The sequence below is a fragment of the Rhinolophus sinicus genome, linkage group LG02 (genome assembly GCF_036562045.2).
Source record: "Rhinolophus sinicus isolate RSC01 linkage group LG02, ASM3656204v1, whole genome shotgun sequence".
NCBI lineage: Eukaryota > Metazoa > Chordata > Mammalia > Chiroptera > Rhinolophidae > Rhinolophus > Rhinolophus sinicus.
The window spans coordinates 2,871,036-2,890,072 of NC_133752.1; the positions used below are offsets into that span (position 1 = coordinate 2,871,036).

The 19,037-nt window shown below is 48.1% G+C and overlaps 1 protein-coding gene across 6 annotated transcripts in view; it reads left to right on the top strand.

Annotated features, from left to right (window-relative positions):
- AFAP1 (actin filament associated protein 1) overlaps window positions 1-19,037 on the top strand; it is a 126,101-nt gene that overhangs the window by 60,195 nt on the left and 46,869 nt on the right. For all 6 annotated transcript variants that reach the window (XR_012492384.1, XM_074320792.1, XM_074320794.1 and 3 more), the window contains 3 exons: window positions 5,968-6,076; window positions 11,010-11,221; window positions 14,675-14,854. Coding sequence is in view for 5 of the 6 variants with exons in the window: in XM_074320792.1 (XP_074176893.1) it covers window positions 5,968-6,076; window positions 11,010-11,221; window positions 14,675-14,854 (501 nt within the window). In the remaining variant the exon portion in view is untranslated. The remainder of the gene's footprint in view (window positions 1-5,967; window positions 6,077-11,009; window positions 11,222-14,674; window positions 14,855-19,037) is intronic.

Here is a 19,037-nt window from a genome sequence, read left to right on the forward strand (position 1 = left end):
CGTAACCTTTAGAAGATGGTGTTTGTTTCTGTGTTTCTCATGTTGCACAGCAGAGAACGTCAATGACGGCTCACGCTCAGGGAGCATGTCAGAAGTCAGTTTTGTCATGTTGGGAATGTGTGAATGTTTCGGTTTTGCTCTCGAAGTACGTGTGGCGGCAGCTTGAGGCGTCCTGTGTGAACTGGTGCCCCTTTAGTGTGGCTGAGTGGGTGTGAAGGGGCTGGCAAGTGTGCCACGTGGAAATTCAGAACTCCTAAATCTTTGAAATCACACGCGTGGGCCGCGGCATGTTTGGCATCCACTTTGGCCCCCTTGCTCTTCCAAAGGGCCACTAGAATAGGCCAAAGTGTGCAGATGCGTGATGAAAACACTTCTGGGAAGAGCTGTGCTTTTCCGCAGATTGTTTCTGTTTCATACTGAGGGCTGTGCAGCCCTCACTGAATGTACTGAGTGTGCAAGTGCTGAGAGGGTGTTTGCAACGGTGGCCCCCCCACAGAAGTGGGTCCCATCTGTGTTGACATTGGCCGTCGCGACCCACCCGGCGCTGAGGCAGCCATTTCCCTGACCGGGTCGGATCCAGACAATCACCGATTGTGCTTTACCTCCTCCCTCCTCTTCTTCAGAAGAGCATTGAGTCTACTAACAGCTGTCTCAGATCTTCATGGCTGAGAGGAAAGAGCGAGGTCGGATCCTTTGGGGCTCTCTGTGAATTGCACGATACACAATCAAGGCATTTTCTAGAAATACTTTTATTCGATAATTTAAACAGCAGGGGTAGGTTACACTGTGTTTAGATGGGGAGAGGAGAGCGGTTTCATTCTGGGATATTTTAGGGCCAGAGCCTATGTAAACGTGATGCCTTATGTCAGCAGATAATGAAGGTTTTTATCGTGAAATATACATAACGTATACTTGACCATTTTAGTCCAGTTCAGTGGCATTAAGTGCATTCACATCGTTGGGCAACCATCACCTTCGTCACCTCCAGAACTTTCCATCGTCCCAAACTGAAACTCCGTCCCCATGAAACGCTAACTCCCCACCCGCCTCCCCCAGGCCCCGGTGCCCCGGTCTACTTTCTGTGTTTATGGAATAAGGAAGTTACCCCCTTGTCCGTGGTAGGTTGTATCCGTCCTAAATACTTTCTCAGCAACTTTATCGTCTCTGTGTGATAGATGGGGTTACGAGGCCCTGAGATCACGTGACACTGTCAGGTGTTTTACCTGTTGCGGAGTTAAGACTAAAGCCCAAGATTTAAAACAACTCAACCGTTTGTTTCCCTGTGAAATCACATGTGATCCTTTTAGTGGACAAGAACCATCTGGTTCCTTTTCCCTTGTCTTTCGAGACTCACCGAGTTTAGTCTCGTGTCTAATTCCAGGGGCACCTTTATCTTACATCTGCTCTGGCTGCACCCACAGGCGCATCCTGTGTACACACCTGTTGGGCTGTTCCCCCACCCCCGCCTCGTGGAAGCCGACCTGGTCGGGAAGGAAGGGACTTCAGAGTGTCCCCCCACCCCGGGGCTTTCATTCCCTCCCAGGCGCGCATAAATAGAACTAGAGAAAGCTTACCAGTGTTTACTCAAGTGCTGTGTGGAATGCAAATTAAATAGCGATCAGAATGGAATGGGTATAATCTGGACAAAAACTCTTACTTTGTCTAGAAGATTACTTACTCAAAATTCTTGATTTTAGGATTGAAACCGTTTTTGCAGCTGAGACTATAACATTTTGTTATTGATTGAGAATTACTTTACTCCAGTCCTCAGTTTCCCTCAGCAGCCTGGACACCTTCCTAAAGGGTGAACCGCGGTAGAAGTTTAGCTTGTGGCATGAACGCTGCTGTCGGGGGCTTTGGAAATATCCATGCCGGTTAGCGGTCCTATACTAAGTAGGAAAGGCTGATACGTGACAGAACTGGAGCATGAACCCTACTTTTCTTGTGCCAGATTTTATTGTTGTGGGCACTTACTCTTCACAGATTTTATCCCTGTAACCAGCGAGAGAGTCTGCATACACCACCATCTACACAGAATTGAAGTCAGAAAGAGATTCCACATTCTCAGCTGGTATTGTTCTCTGCTGAAATCAGTGCTCAGTCTATTGGTGTTACTAGTGCAAAGGACTAAGTAATAAATTAGGGTGAGGAAGGTGGTGGGGAGCAGAAGAGAGGCAGAGTGTGAGTTGGGGGGGAAGGTGTGAAAGGTGTTGGGCGTGACGTCGATGGTACAGGAACCCGTGCCTCTTGGGAGATGAGGGGTCGGTTGTACTGTGTGAGTGGAAGCAGTCGCCTTAGTGGGCCGTTTAGTCCCTAGTTCCTTCCCGACTGCTGTTCTGCTCACCGCGCCCCCCTTACCTCCCTCCCACACCCACTAGAAGGCGCGCAGGGTTTCAGTCGTGACTTAGAGATGGCATTCCTGCGGTTTCGAAGCTTCTGGTTCAGTGGTCAGTGCCGACTCTGGCTGACTTTCTACGACTTCTCCCCTAATCTCCTAGCATGTATGACCTGGGGCAAGGTCTTTCATCTCTTGAGCCTCAGTTTCCTCATTTGTAAAAGTGTAATCAAAATGCCCAAATCTCTGCTATTTCCTGAACAAGAAAAAATGTATATAAAGTATCCCAAAGCAATGTCTGATACATGGTAGGCAAACAGTAAATGATGGTGATTATTGTCACATTGTTGAAATAATAGTAATAACAATAATGGTTATATGTATGCCACACAATTACATAAATGTAATAGTTATTATTAACGGAAAAAGAACTCTCTGTAAGGCTTTTTCTTAAAGTAACAAAGGCAGAAACTAACGGGCTTTTCTTTCCAAAACGATGGGAATTAAATCAAGGCCAGTACTGTGAGCCAAGCGAAACGATAGCTTATCCTCCTCCAGTTGTTAGGACTGGTTTGCTCTAATAAGACATGGAGCCCTTAAAGGAGAAATTTACAGTGTGCCTTAAGGCGGGGAAGATTTCCTAAACTAAAGAGCAACTTTCACTTAAGCATTAACTTGAAGGCGAAATATTTTGGTGAATTTAAAAGCTATCTAGTGAGCAGCGCGCTGGGCCACTTCTGTCTTTTCTGTCTAGAGCGAAGGTCAGTCGTTCTTTGAGGAAAACAGCTTCTCCTCTTTCTTTTTAAGCAAAAAGGAGGCTGGGCGGTGAGGTTTCAGGCCCTTATTTTATCAGCATGTGTTTTGTGCGAGCCAGCCCAGGAAAACACGGGATGGATGCAAGACGGTGTTAGAGCTTCATGCAGAGGCTGGGTCGCTTCTGATGTTGAGTGAAAGTTAGGAAATCCAGTGAGAATGATGCCCTGATTGGTGTGTAGTGTTGCTGCCTGAAGGGACCTTTGAAGTACGTGCTCTGGCCAGAGGCTGTAGTGTCATTTCTCATCTAGTGAGGACACAGTCAACTCTCACTAAAGTTTCGAAACAGGTAAAGCTGGCTTCATCAGAATCCTAGCACTGGAACCTGAGAGCCAGGATGGACTTCAGAGCGGGTCAGGACCCAGTGCCCCCACCTGCAGGTTAGGAGAGCGGGACTCAGGTACAGGAAGGTTACAAAGACCCTGGACGAGGGGGACCCGCACAGAAGGCACGCCGAGTGTGAGTGTCGTAGCGTCGTCTCCCTCTGCTCTCGTTTCCTGTCTGCCCTCTGGTTTGCCACGATCCCTTTGGAAACCTGCCTTTTCTGCTGTGCACCTTTAAAAATCCCTGTTAATTGTGATTTCAGTGAATTCTTACCTATTGGAAAGGATCTGAAGGAAGATTTTCCTCAGAAAGCAGTTCGGGGTACCTCTTTCCAGCTTCTCCCCCACTTTTAACCATAATACCTCTGCTGAAGTGTGAGAGCCTGTGGCAGAATTTCAAGGGTAGGTCATGTGCGGATCCTTTTTGGAGAGAGAGGTGCTCCTGTAGAAGTACAGTGGTAGCACCTCGGTTTTTGAACGTCTCCGTTGATGAACATTTCAGTTTACGAACACCATAAATTTTATGGATCTATGGTATCATTAGATAGTAAAATTGATGCTAAATTTGCAGTTTTAGGGGTTGATTTTAAAGGTCTGGAAAGGATTAATCCATTTTGCATTACTTTCTGTGGGGAAACCGTGCCTCGGTTTTCGAACCTTTCAGAACCATCAGCTATGCGATAAGCAGCTCGCCTGACACGCCCGTGTTACTTGCCGCCCTGGGAAGGGAGTCTGTGCTGTTTCATTGGTTTCATTCAGCTGCTCGCACTGCTTTCCCAGGACACGAATAATTTTGACTGTTTCAACATCCTAAAAGGAAGTTGAAACTCCATTTCATGAATAAAGACTCTGAAGCAGACATCTGTTTTCCAAAAGCAACAAGCAGAGATTCCACAGGGCATGGACTCCTGTTCAGACCTGGCCTGTGGGGGAGCTCGGTGGGTCAGGTTCCCATTAAGCGTTGCGTCTTCAATGTGTGAGTGACCTGGCTGCCGCCCAGTGTGACACAGGATGATGGGAGCCAGCCGTGGAAGAGGGGTGCAGGGGGTCTGTGATTAGTGAGGGAAGCGGCCTGCGGGGGAGGGACACGGCTGCCTTCCAGTCCAGGAGGGATGTGTGCACGTGACCATGGCCCAAGGAAGGGGCGGCTTGCACAGTGGTGATTAGTCACTCACAGAGGACGTCTGGAGTCTGAGGTGAGTTAGATGGAAAGTTGTGGAATTTTACATTCTGGAGACTGTACACATGTTAAAAAACCCTTGATTTCTGTGGAACATTGTTCTACTTGGAACTTCACATGGTAGATCTTCAGAAGGGGCCTCTGTTCTGTCCCATTCTTGGTGACATCTTTCCAGTTTGTTCACAGAATATAGGCAGTGTGAGTGAGTTACCAAAGGTGTGTGTGTGGGGGAGGGAGGGGGGAGAGAGACTGAAAGCAAGGTCGTCAGTGGACAGACCTGGAGTTTGTCCCCAGCTCTGTCATGGAGTAGCGTCTGACTTCCAGCGGGCGCTGAGACCCTGAGCCTCACTGTTTGTACCTGTAAAAGGTGATGGGACGTCTCCTGGGTAACATCCTTCATGCATTGCCTGATGGACCTGTAACCTGCACAGACACGCTTACTTAGCACAGGGCCGGGCAATGAGCAGGTGTTTGGCTGGTGTTGGCTTTCCTTCCCTTCGGTCCTTTCCATCGGTGGGAGGACCAGTGAGTGGCAGAACCAGCAAACCTACAGAAGCTTGTAGGAAGGAGGTTGGTGTGTGTTAGCGCCCTCGGGGCTCGGTCCTGACAGCCACGGAGACTCGGTAGTCCTGAGCCTGCCAGCTCTTCCGTGGTGTAAAGTTCCGGCTTCAAGACCTGAGTGTCTTAATCCCAGAGTTTGACAAGAAACTGATGTGACTGGTTTTAGTAACAAGCAGATTCCTCCTCCAGAGAAAAGTTCCAGTTTCTTTTAGAGAGCGTCTCCAAGGTGGTTTCCTGTTTTCGAAGTTTCTGTGGCAAATGTTAGGAGCATGGTGAGCTGGTAGGCTTAACGAGTGCTTCCCTTTGTAAGAGCTCTGGTGACCTGAACCATTTTCTGTGCTTCCGGAGCTCCCAGCACGGTGCTGTGGGCTGCGGGGACCCCGGAAGGTAAGTGGTGTGGGGACCACGAGAGAGGCATGCGTCTCCACTCGGGCATGTGTGTCAGCCCGTTCCACTTGGGCAAAGGGGTACTTTGTGCCCACAAGCAGTGTGTGCAGGGCACTCCTGGGCCATGGGCCATATGTCTGGTGATGGCCAGCACTTGTATGGACTGAGTGGCGTGTGGCTGGGGCCAGGCTGGGGGTGGAGGTGAGCAGGAAAGTAGTAAGAGCCCGTCAGGACCCGAACTTCAGAACCTCTTCATAGGATGACGTTCTTTTTTGCCAGAGACTTTACAAAGGAAAGGAAGGTGCTGGTCACTACCTGAAAATACAACGTTTTCTTCCAGTGATGCCGTTTTCCCCTTTTTTCCGTAGCCTCCTGACAGTGGGCCGCCGCCGTTACCGACGTCCTCGCTCCCAGAAGGTTATTATGAGGAAGCTGTGCCACTGAGCCCAGGGAAAGCTCCAGAATACATCACCTCAAGTGAGTGTCGGGGTCGGCGGCCCCAGCTGGCCTTTTGACTTGTGGGACTGGGAGAGCCTAGCCCTCTTTCTGGGTGTGGGGATAGGACATTCCAAAACGCTGTGCAAATGTGAGTGACGTCAGTTTTGAACCCAAGCTGGTAAATACAGAGAGGGCTTTGAAAAGCCAAAAGTGCCTTCCCAGTATCTTTGGGAATTCAGATTGTTGTGACTCAAAATTAGTGGAACCTTATACGGTATTTGGTTGGTGCAAAAGTCATTGCGGTTTTTTTGCACTTTAAACCGCAATGACTTTTGCACCAACCTAACAGCTGTGGAAACATGGATCCCAATGAAGGGGTACCCTTTGTCAGAGCGAAATGGCTTTTTGTGGCATGTTCTTGTGGGTGCGCGACCCCCACTTTAACAAAGGGGTGTGTCCCCCCCCACCTTCATTGTGCCAGGAGGAGAGTAGTGTCTGCCAGGCTGAAAAATCAATGGGCACAAACAGGTAGGCATCTCAGTCCGAGGCTTTTGTTTCTTCCTTTTTAAATAAATCCAGGTTTTACCAGAACCTTTTGACCTAAGGTAGAGTGGTCTGGGTGTGACTCTTGTTAGTTGCCTGCTTGATGGCTCTCAGAGGTGCCTCTTGCACCCGCCTTGCAAATTCAGAGGAAGAACGCCACGCTGACACCGAAAACCTAACTGTCTCTGGAATATATTTTTGGGTCATCGGCTTTATTTCTCCTCTCGATATTCTGTCTGGAAGTGTGCTGCTATCTCGTAATAAAGTGGAAGGTCTGAGCATGTGTCCACTGAGGGCGTCCAGCTGGCTGTGCTTCCATCAGAAAGTGGAGGGCAGGTGACTGCTCGTGTGGCCCGGGGCTGCCCACGCACTTACGCTCACGGCGCTGGCCTCACCTGTCTTCCTGTGGATACGCGCTCTCCCATCCCAATGTGGTTGTCGCATTGCCCGAGTCTCTGCCACGTGGACACTGAGCTTTCTGCTCTTTCTCTCCCAGCAGTAAACAAGCAGAACGAGTTCAGCCAAGCAGGAGCTAATCTGAGTGTTACAGCCCCCCAGCCCCCACGCCAGCGTATTTCCTGAATGTGGAGAGGGCTGTGCTGAACCCAGGCAGGCAGGGCTGGAAGCCCCTGGACGGCAAGGGGCCTTTCCCAGCTCACTCAGGCCACTTATCTCAGGTTCCAGAACAGTCCCAATACAGACTGAGCCCAACAGCAATAAAGTGTTTGTTATGCTCTGAATGCAGAAAGGGACAGTTCTGGGAAGGAGGTTAGGAAAGACTGGCTTTGACTGTAAGCTAAATATTTTAACTTCTTTTTCATTTAAGAACTACTTGGGAAAACCACATCCAAGTAATTTCTAAGTGTTCACTATTTCAGAAGATAGTGAATTAATTAAAAAACACACACAATTTAAATGGCTTGATTGTATTTCAAAACATCACTGGACTCCTTTCTTTCTAATAGCAGTGAGTAAAATACATGTTTTTGATGAGGGTACTTCCCAGGATTTGGAACGCTGGGTCCTAGCCTTCTCCCACCCTCCTTCCCCCCTCCTCACCATACTTCATGGTTAGAAACTGGTAGTACAATTGTTTGTCTTTCGGGGCCTTCGGTCATTTTCAGCCTGAGAAGCCTATGTGTAATGTCATGTCCTTCAGAGAAGCCATTCCATACTTGCTGACCAAAGGCAACTTGTGTTGAACTAATTCCAGAAGCAAGAGTAATCGAAGGACTCCTGCTGGGGAACAGTGAGTCATCGGTGACAGCACCCTGTGGCTTCTTTGATCAAATGTCTGTGGTGAAATGACCTGCCCAGAAGAACAATGGTGGTGAACTGACCTGCGGGTCAGGCCAAGGATATGCTGCTTCAGTTACTAGGGGACTTGTGACAGCTTTGGGGCACCGGTATCTATCAGGTCCGGTTTTATCAGAGAAGCAGGACCACTTAGGGGTGTCGTGGAGGAAAGGGCTTACTGTGGGGACAAGGCCCTGTCATGTGGGGACCAGTGAAGGAGCCCCCGGAAGGCTGTTGCCTCTGTCTGGTGGGACCGGCCATCGGGAAGCAAAGCTGGATGAGAACTGGGGAAGAGGAAGGACAGATGGGAGCCCACTTTCGTCTCTCACTTCCTCCAAACCCGATGACCAGCTGGAGAAGCTGGAACCCGTCGTACAGAGCTGCAGGCCCCTGGCCCAGGACTCAGAAGAGACCCGGCAGGAGCTGCGGGCCCAGTGCCAGCCCCATGCCCACGTGGAGGGCCAGCATCCCAGCACCAGGCTGTACTGTGTGCAGCCACGCCTGGCAGCCCGCACCGCCCTGCACATGTGCTGGCAGCGGCTGCCCCTCTGCGCAGCTTCCAGGGGCTCCCAGATGGCTCCTGTGGCCAGCCTCACCCAGAACTGTCCAAGAAAGCAATTGGGGGAGATGTAATTCCAGCCTGGCCGAGTCGATACGATAGAAAACCACCACCACTTATCTTGTGCCGATTTGGCCTCCATGCGCACCTCTCTTGACCACACTGAATTTCCAGATAAAGCGCAGCAAAAGCAGGATTCAGCATAACGTGATTCAACAGCCGCCTGCATAATGGAAAACTCCCTAACTCCCCCAGAGGATACAAAGTCCATTTCTCTGCTCTGGGGGGGGGGGGGGGACATCCACTCTCTTCCGGCTGAGTCATACTCCCCATTGAGAGCCTGTAACTTAAGTATTGAGAGCCAAGGGTAGCTGCTTTCTGTTAGCATGTTGGATGTAGGGGAACGGGAGAGGTGCAGAGAATTTGCCTGTCATACACAAATATACCTATATCACAATAAGGAAGAAAAACCCAGAGCTGGGACAGGCCTCACCTCTGCCACCTCCACGGTCACACCACCGCGGTCACAGCTAGTACTTCCCTCCCTCCATTCTGCCTCCCAGGCTGGAAGGGCTGCGGCAGACGGGGCGGCTGGACTGTGTAACCACGAGATCCGCTCGACTCCCCCTCCTCACATTCCTCGTGGCGCCCCTCGGCCTTCTTCTCAGCGTTATTGCAGATGCCTCTGAACCGTCTCCGTCTCTCAGTCACCCCACTTCAGCTTGTTGTCAATGCTATTGCAGAGTGACCTCCTCGGCCACCTGAGTCTCTTGCTCACAATCCTTCCTTGACTTCTTTTTCGTGATTTAAACTTTATCTTCAACTTCCAGTCTCCCCCCCCCCCCACACACACACTTAGTAATGGCTTTGTGAGGGAATTAAAATGCAGGCATGACGTCTGAGTACCAATTATAATTCAGTTTCTGGTGAATTCTGTCCTGTGGAAGGTCTGTATTTCTGCTGTGTTTGCTGAATGGCGCAACTGATTGCTTCAGGGGCAGTTTCTCCTCATCCGTCATTCATCCATCACTTAGGTGTTCCGTCTTCAAATATGTTTGAAAACGAATGTCTTCTAGATGCGGCGGGGTGAGGGGAACGCAGACAGGAGTCAGACACAGCCTCGAGCTCACCCAGCCGGGCCGAATAGTAATAATACTGACCGTCACTAGTGTTCATTAAACACTTTGAACGTGCTGGCCCTCCTTAGGAGGGCCTCGCAGGTATGATTTAAGTTCACCCAACAGTTCTTTCTACCTTCTACAAATAGCGTGAACTCATCCTGTGCCAGGTACCTCGTTACCTGCTGGGACAATCACCTCCAACAAGGTGGTCTCCCCTCCCTCAGGGGCTTGCGGTCTAATGTGGGAGACAGACAGACAGACAGATGGCAGTGAGCGTGCAGTGGGACGTGCTTCCTGCTGGGAGGTGCGGGAACACCCAGGAGGGCACTTCACCCAGTGTCTTAGTCAGCTTGGCTTCTGTAACTAAATACCACAGCCTAGGTAATGAAACAGCAGACATTTACTTTCTCCCAGTTCTGGACGTCTGAGATGAGGGTGTTGCGTGGTCAGCGTCTGGCGCAAGCCCTCCTCCGGGCTTACCGGCGTCTTCCTGTGTCCTCACGTGGCCCAGAGAGTGTGAGCGCTCTATTTCTCTTATAAGGCCACCGATCTTACTGGGTTAGGACCCCACCCACCCATATAACCTCACTTAACCTTTATTACTTCCAGAAAAGCTTTCTCTAAATACAGTCACATTGGGGTTAGAGCTTCAACACCTGACTTGGGGGTGGGGGACACGCACACAGTGCAGTGCATCGCAGCCAGCTTTGGTGAATCCGGCAGGGCTTGTGGAGGAGGCGCCAATAGGTTATATCCAGAAAGATGAGAGCGTTTGTCCAGGCAGAGGCAGGAGACCGAGTGGGACAAACAGGAAACCTACGTGAGGGGCCGCTTGTGCAAAGACCCCGGGGGTAAGAGGCAGTGTGATGTATGTGGGAAACTAAAAATAATCCAGTATTTCTGTGTCAGTGCAGCAGAATGCGAAGGATAGGTGTCAGTGCCTCTGCAAGCCCCAAGAATGACCCCGGCAGAGGGAGGCCTCCGGCCTGTGCACTGGCAGTGCCAGCAGAGAGTAGGGCATTGCAGAGCAGAAGGAACTGTGACAGGAAGGTGGGGGCGTGGAGAGCAGGGACCGGCGGTGGCTGGTTCCGGTAGGTGGGCCGTCCTGCTGTCCGGCTGATGCTCGCCCCGCCCACAAGGACAAGGCGAGGGCTCCGCCACGCAGGGTCTGCCACGCAGGGTCTGCCACGCGTGGGCCGCTGCGGACAGTCAGAAGCAGGTTTTCTCAGTACACAGTTCTTAGTCGCTTTAGTTTAAAAGTCTCCGCTGAGTTTCCACAGCCCGTCTGGAGCTCTTTTTCCTCGGTTTTGGTACTTACATTGCCGCAGCACCCTGAGTGCGGAGACCCCTTCCTCATTGACTGATGCAGTAACGCACTCTTGAGCCCATGGACAGGCTTCCAGATGAGATTTTTGTAATCAGGCCCTGACTTTTCTGTTGTTACTTTGGACAGACTATGACTCGGATGCAATGAGCAGCTCTTATGAATCCTATGATGAAGAGGAGGAGGACGGGAAGGGGAAGAAAACGCGGCACCAGTGGCCCTCGGAGGAGGCCTCCATGGACTTGGTGAAGGACGCCAAGATCTGCGCCTTCCTGCTGCGGAAGAAGCGCTTCGGCCAGTGGACCAAGCTGCTCTGCGTCATCAAAGACACCAAACTACTGGTAAAGCCTTGCGAGGCCATTGCTCTTGTGTCAAGTCGGTCAGATTTCCTTGGCCGTCCATCTGGATGGAATTTATACCAGGCAGCGCTAACACGGGCGAGGGCAAAGCGAGGCACAGAGCTCGGTGCCCGTGCTGAGTGAGCTCTCAGTGCCCCAGGCCACCCCACAGGCTGTCAGGGTCCACCAGCTCCCTAGAGCAAGCAGAGGGCAAACTCTGCCTCTCCCGCCGGGGTCTGCGGTCTGTATCAGTGGAAAGGGACAGTGGAACCTGCCAGAAATCGCAGGATGGATTCTCTCATTTGCAGTGAGTCAGTGGATTCCTCAAAGCCAGGTCAGAAGTGGGAAGGGCAGGCCTCGCGGTTTGGGGGAGCCAGGCCAGGACAGGAAATTCTTTTGGAAAGCTAAGGGCCGGTTCTTTTTCTTTTTTTAATCTGAGAGGCAGAATAGGAAGATAGAGTCTGTAACAGAAGCAGGGCCCGGAAAACACAGACCCTTTGCTGGAGCTGTTGTTCCAACTGGGTCTCTATGAAGGAGCCAGAACGTTTGAGAATGGTCTGATCTTCCCTCCTTCCCAGTGTTAGAAACCGTGGTCGATTCTTAGAATTATGAATTTTAGAGTATGTTTTTCGCTCTTTGTTTTTCCTTCAAATTCACCTTGAGAAAAAAATTCACTCAAAACTAGATCATTAAAATAACACGAGGAGTTATGACTCTGTGTGTCAGTCTTTAGTGGAGCTGATAACTCTTTTTTACAGTTCCTCTGTGAGTTATGGGAATCTTGTTTTACTGGATTCTTAGGACATTGTATATTTTTTAATTAATGGTTTTGCTCAATGCTTTTTAAAACAGAGAGAGTGCATGTTTTTTCCAAATGTGTGGCCTGAAATCTCCCAAAGTTAGAATATGCCAAGAATGATGCCATGGGGGAATTTTAAAGTAAAGAATGAAAAAAAAAGATGCGAAAGATTAATATGGTGCTTATTAACAATCTGCCATAATGGCAGCCAGATGTGGACATATTACGTAAATGTTTTAAAAATACACAGCCGACTGATGAAAGAGGAGTTTTACAGCAACGGCAGGGAGCCCGTGTCGTGTGTGAAGGTCAGCCCCTCCAGGGAGCAGGCGTTCTCACCCCGGCCCCATGCTCCCCCCCCCCCCCCCACCGTCTCCTGTCTCCACACCTTTCCCCTCCTTTTCTTCCATTTCTTCCATTTCCTACCCGGTTTTCCATCTTCACAACGAGGATGGTCATACCTACCAGGTAGAATAGTTGTAAATATTTAAGAAGACATTAATGGAAAGCCACATGAAAGCACTGCTATTCGATAAAGTGCAGAGTCAAAATTAATAGTTATTTTTATTATGAAGGGTGGTTTTTTTTGGGGGGGGGAGGAGTTAAAAAATGGCTTATGATCCAACTGCCCAGATGACCCCTACTGAGACTGAAAAAAATAAAATCAGCCATGACAACAGCAGCAAATGCTTTTCCAGTTTCAACAGCAGTGAAGCCATAGGTGGAGAACAAAGTGCTGGGCTCTTCCCCTAAATGTCCCCAGTCTGTCGTCCCACAGGCACCGCTGTTACCAGCTATTGTATGTCCTTCCAGAAGCTGCTCCTTTCTATGCCCAGGCAGCTCTGTGGTGGACACTGTGACGTGCCCACGGCCACTTCAGGACGGAAGGACCTTGTCCCTCACTTGTAGGGAGGGCTCCTGGCAGACAGCTTGTCCAAGGTCATGCTCCCCATCCCAGGGAGTGTGCATCTGATGTGATGCCCGGATGTGAAGGCCAACCTCACGGGACAACTGTGAGCATTCCGGCTCCGGAGCCCCCGGAGTGCCCTTGCCGAGGCCTTGAATGAGCTCGTTGCAGCCTAGCTTCTTCCCCTGCTCAGTGTTGCATCCTGCACCTTCCTCCCTCCTACAGGTGGTGCTCTCCAGGGAGCACCGAGTACACGTGCTGCGTGCTGCTCTGCTTCAGAGCAGCTTCCCTGGGAAGCCCACCTGTAAGACCTCCAGCTTGCAGTTGGTCAGCTTCCAATGATACACCCATCCTGAGGAGTTCGACTCAGGGAAAATACAAGCTATAAAACTTTTAATTCCTTCCATCCTGCTGTTTTTCTTTTTTTTTTACTTACTCAGAATGTGAAAAATCTGGTAAATGGTAAACATTCATAGCAATCTGAGGTTAGTTGGTTTTGCTGTATATTTTTTTCTTCCTTTTTAGACAAGGCAACCATCAGATGAAATTTTAAAAAAATTTTTTAAAAATTTCTATTCATGTGCCATTCAAGAGCCATGGTTTTGGAGCTATAAATAATCATTTGTGAAAATAGGTGTCCATTCATTCATTCCTTCATCAACAGATGGCTTAGGGTCAGGAGTGCAGGCCGCGTGTGGTTTGGGCTGGAGTCCTGGGTCTACCACGTTCAGGTTGCCTGATTTGGGGCATGTTACTTAACCAAAGTGATTGGTTACTCAATGTATCCAAGTTAACTTAACCTGCAAACACACATCTGGGATAATTCAGTTAGATGTGTGAGATGCCACATTTTACTATTGACACCCAATGCTTGGTAGCAGGTGTTATTGTTACTAATAATTGAATGTAATTCAAGAAGATAACAATAACTCATCCTACAAATGAGGAAACAGGCTCAGAAAACTTACAAAACTTCCCGGGATCCAGATTAAATTAGTAACAGAGCTAGGACCCAGACACCTGACCTCTTAGACCGTGCGTTTTTCTGAAGAAGTCAGCCTTTGGTCCCCAGTAATGCAATTAAACAATGTGGGGGTGGGGGGTGGGGAGACCTCTGGACAAAGATTTGATCTAGGTTTTACAGATCTAGTTAAGCAAGAACAATGGAACTAGATCTCAGTTTTAACCACAGCATCGAAATCTTCAGTCAGCGCAGTTGTGTAAATGGAGCAACGTGAGCTTAGGACCCTCCGGTAGTTAGAAAGCAAACCTTTGCAAACATTTTTGCATATTATATGTTGATAGTTACACTATGACTAAAATAATTCATGTGACTTTCAGAAAGAGGATAGAGATGAGACAGGCAGATACCAAGTGGCGTAGGTTGTAGAAGTATCCAAATTACTGTCTGCTCACGTTAGGGCTGTGTTGTTTCGGCAAACCTAGTAAATTGTATTCATGTAACTTCATGAACATGCGCGTGTGCTCCGTCATCAGAGGGACTTTCTGTGTCCCGCTGGGTTACGTCACTGGTGGTCAGTACACTTTGAGGATCCATGGGTAGATGTATTTGCACGTGCACGGAGGTGATGTGTACGTGATACGGTGAGTCTGCACGTCCATTTCCAATCACTGAGCCTCCCCAGATGCCTTGCCAGTGCTTCCTTCCGCTCTCATTCTGCCGGACTTCTGTCAGTGTTGCTGTTTAACTTCCTTCTGTCCTAACTGTGATTTGTCCTGTTGAATGCAGTGCTATAAAAGTTCCAAGGACCAGCAGCCTCAGATGGAACTGCTGCTCCAAGGCTGCAACATCACGTATATCCCGAAAGACAGCAAAAAGAAGAAACACGAGTTGAAAATCACGCAGCAGGGCACAGACCCCCTTGTTCTGGCGGTCCAGAGTAAGGAGCAGGCCGAGCAGTGGCTGAAGGTGCGTTGTGACATTTGTTTCTGAGCCCTTTTCATTGCCAGACCTCTGTCTGAGACCTGTTTTTATTTTAATGTGTGTATTTCCAATCACATGCAAACACGGATTGACCTGAATAGTTTTGGTCTTTGATAGAGGGATATTCTGATTACTTTGAGGTTAATTACTTTAACCTTTGTTTCCAAAAGGCAGTCTGCCTCCCAGTCGCAGGCTGCTTCTAGGACTGTCTCTCTTTGATTTTCTAGTTTCACGTTATTGTGTCTGGATATAGATTCTTTTTTATTTATTCTGCTTGGGATTCCATAAGCTTCTGAAATCTGTGGATTGTCATCTTTCTAAGTTTTGGAAAACCTCAGCCATTTCTCTTACAATACAGCTTTACCCCGTTTCCTCCCTTTCCCTGACTGCGTTTAAATATGTCAGATTTTCCCCACTACAATCTACTTTTTCTCTTCTCTGTATTCTCTATCCCTATTCTGAAAAAAAAAAAAACTTAGTTAGTTTTTTCTTGTTACTTTCCAGCTCACTATTTCTCTGTGTAGCAGTGCCTGGTCTGCTGTTAAATTTGTTCCCAGTTCAGTAGGTTCTTAACTTTGGTTCTGGTAGTTTTCTTTCTAGAATTTTCAGTTGTTCCTTTTAAGAATGTTTGTTTGGCTTTTTGTGTCTATAATGAGCACGGAACAGGCATGGTTGTTTTGACAGTGGTTTTGGTGGAGTGTGGCAGACCTGCTTCTGTTAAGTATTCTTGTTCAGGTCATTTTGTCGTGTTGTGTGTCAGATTATCTGATGATCATTGTGTTTTCGAAAATAATTATTTCAACAATTTTTGTATAACAACTTTATTGTGATGTAATTCACATACCATACAGTTTACCCTTCTAAGGTGCGGTTCGTGGTGTTTAGTATATTCAGAGTTGTGCAACCATCAGCACTATCTAATTCCAGAACATTCTCATCACCGCAAAGAGAAACCCGGTGCTCACTATGCTGACAGTCTCTGCCCCCACCCTGCCCCCAGTCCTAACCCCCGGCAACCACTGGTCTGCGTTTTGTCCCTGTAGGTTGGCCTAGTGTCAGCATTGCAAATAAATACACTCATGCGATATGTGTCCTGTGACTGGCTTCTTTCACTTAGCATAATGTTTTCAAGGTTCATCCATATTGTAAAATGTCTCAGTATTTCATTTCTTGCTGTTGCTTTTTGTGTCATTTCTAAGAAACAATTTTTTCATCCAGGGCCCTGAGGATTTACACTTGTTTTCTTCTCATAATTGTATGTAGTGTTAGCTCTTAAATTTAGTCTGTGATCCTTTTTAAAAATTGACATAAACTGCTATTACCCCATATTGTCATCAACTTATTATTGAGGCTTTCACTATTTTGAAACTCAGCTGTAATATCACAGGTATCTTTTAAGTAAGGCCCACACCTTTGTCAGATATGAGAAGCATGGCATGGCGTAACTTCAAGAATCGTGCCGAATTTGTTTCTCTCATTTTGGTCTGCAACTTCCATTACCAGCAGCTCTTGCCAAAATTAACTGACTGTGTGTGTGTGTGTGTGTAGTGTGTGTATGTATACAGACGCCGAAAACATGAGCCATTTTGTAGGGGTCAGTCAGAAGACAAGAGCCAGTATTCCCAGAAACGGAGTGGTCAGGTTTCCTTAAAAAATGTGCAGAGATTGTGTTTCTGGAGATGAGGGCTCGAGTTAAAAGCAAACAGAAATACCACAGAACATATAATAATTTGTTTTTTGAAGAATCTGTGATTCTGAATTTGGATCCAATTCTCCTAAATACATACTGAACTTCTCATAGAGCATAGCTCTTTAAAATGAAATATGTTGATGCAAAAACCGCATTTGCAGCTGTTCAAAGAATTTGGGTGATAACCCCTTTATTTATTACTTCTTAATTAACTCTGCAGGGGCAGTGTGGCCGTAAATAGAGAGCAGAGTGAAAGGACAGTTTCATGAGAATAACCTAAAAGACTCCAACTGGCTGCTTGATAAAAAACCATGGCGGTAGAGACCGGCTTTGCTCACTGGTCTTTCCAGTGCCTTTCTCTGTACCTCAGACGGAACTATTGTGTCGGCTGGGGGAAGAGACCTCATGTCCCGGTGTCGGGAGGCCATGGCCGAGCCCAGCCCCGGAGTGTCTGGGTCTCCTGGTCTCTGAGCGCCCATCTGTTTCCTAAGCACTGTGAGGGACGCTGTGCTACCCACCAGAAATGTAGGTTCTAGCAGGGGAAATTCATCGAGAACACAATCGTAGAATTTATCGAAGCCTAAAGACATGGGTGGGGCTTATTAGGAAAGCATCTCCGAAAAGGTGATTGTGTGAGTTAGCTTCGCTGGCAGGTAATTTTGCCTGGCAACTTCAGTGATCACTGTGCTGCCTGAAACTTTGCTGGCCAAACAGGACTGATAGGAAACGGGAGAGCCAAGGGAACATGGCAGTGACGGGGGCAGTGGGAGGAAGTTAGCCGGACGGGGGTGGGGGGCAGTGTTGGTGCTGCAGGCGTGGGTTTTACCCACATGCCCCCTTTTCTAAAAATGTTTCCACTGAGGATTTCAGAAATCTGTGCAGAGGACTGGGGAAACTGTCGTGAAGCTTTGCTTGTTTTATATGACGGCCTGGTTTCTTTCCTTCAGGTTTTCATTCATTGTTTTCCATAGACAATTTCAAGTTCAGTTCATTTCTTCATTCCCTCCTCTTTTTTGTTCTTTAGTCACACTTAGTTTGAGTCGCAATGATGTGCTAAAAGGCATGGAAGTACCACAGGAGGTGGAGTTCCTTCTATGAAAATGAGCACAGCAAGTAGAAGGAGCAGACCTGTAAATGTACAACGCACGTGACCAGTGTCTGACGGAGGGACGCATGGCTGTCTGTGGCCCGTGTAGAGGGATGGCTGTGCCAAACACTCCGTGTGGAGATCAGAGCAGGCTTCCTGGTCACGTGACATCTAGGGAGTCCTGTTTCGCCCAGAGAGAAAGCATCCGTCCTCGGAAGGTGGCACCACGTGGCCGCACGCAGGTGGCCTGTAGCAGTCATTGGAGTGGTACTGCCAAAGGGCCTTTAAAAGAGAAAGAAAGAAAAAGGAGAATAAAGAAGACAACTGTTTCTTGACTAAAAGCTTTATAGACAGGTTTCTATAGGTTATGTTTTGTGAGGTTCAGCCTTTTCGTGTAAAATGAACTTCAGGTTTGTATAATTGACACCCTTTCATTTATTGAATGCTATAATCACGGAAAAAGAGCTCGTTTACTTAATGGCTATTCTGGGAGAAGTACTGGGCTGGACACTTTATCATTTCATCTTCACAGTGACACCCCCCAACCCTCACAGGCATTTTCTGTGCATTTTCTGGAAGAAGGAAGGAAGGCTCAAAGTCTAGATGGCTGAGCCTCACTTATGGAGGAAGTGGTAGAATTGGGGCTTAAACCCCAGTTTCTGACACAAAAGCCCAGGATTTCCCTTTGCATTATACTCTTTCTCTATAGAAAAGACAAAACCTTGTCTTTAGATCAAATAAAATTTGCCTTGTCAGCTAAAGATTTGATAAACGCATTGGGGAGGTGAGGGAATAAAGACCCTACTACAATGTGAGATTAGCAGAAACGGAAACTGGGAGAGAAGCTAGCATTTTCCCCTTCGAGGCATTCAGAAGGCATGCTTGGTGGGTTGATGTCACCTTTGGTTGTGATTTCACACCTAAAAATCAACAAGGACAAAAACATTACAGCAAGCTCTCTAGATTTTTGTCGTTTTATTTTTCCCTGTTTTAGTCTCAAATGTGGACATTGCTCCATTTTTTTTTTTTCCATAAAACAGCTGAGCAGCAAAATGACTAGAAACAGTGGTCTGTCAGCCCCTGGCTCCAATCCCAAGACCAGTGCGAGCCCAGTGAGTTTGGATGTGTCTGTTGAGATCATCTTGCAAAAGTACTACACAGATATCTGGGACTGGGGTGTTTCTCTTCTGCCCAGGAGGCATTGGGTTGAACTCAAACTGCAGCTTCATTCCAAAAAGGATAGAAGACATTTTGAAAGATTTGCCTGCTAACTTTTCTGTTACAAGAAAGTAAGTTCCACGACCTGGGAACCTTGTGTGTCATAGGTACTGCATATCCCCAGTCATCAGAAACCATGCCCAGCTCACTGCACGAGCTCGGTCACGGTGGAT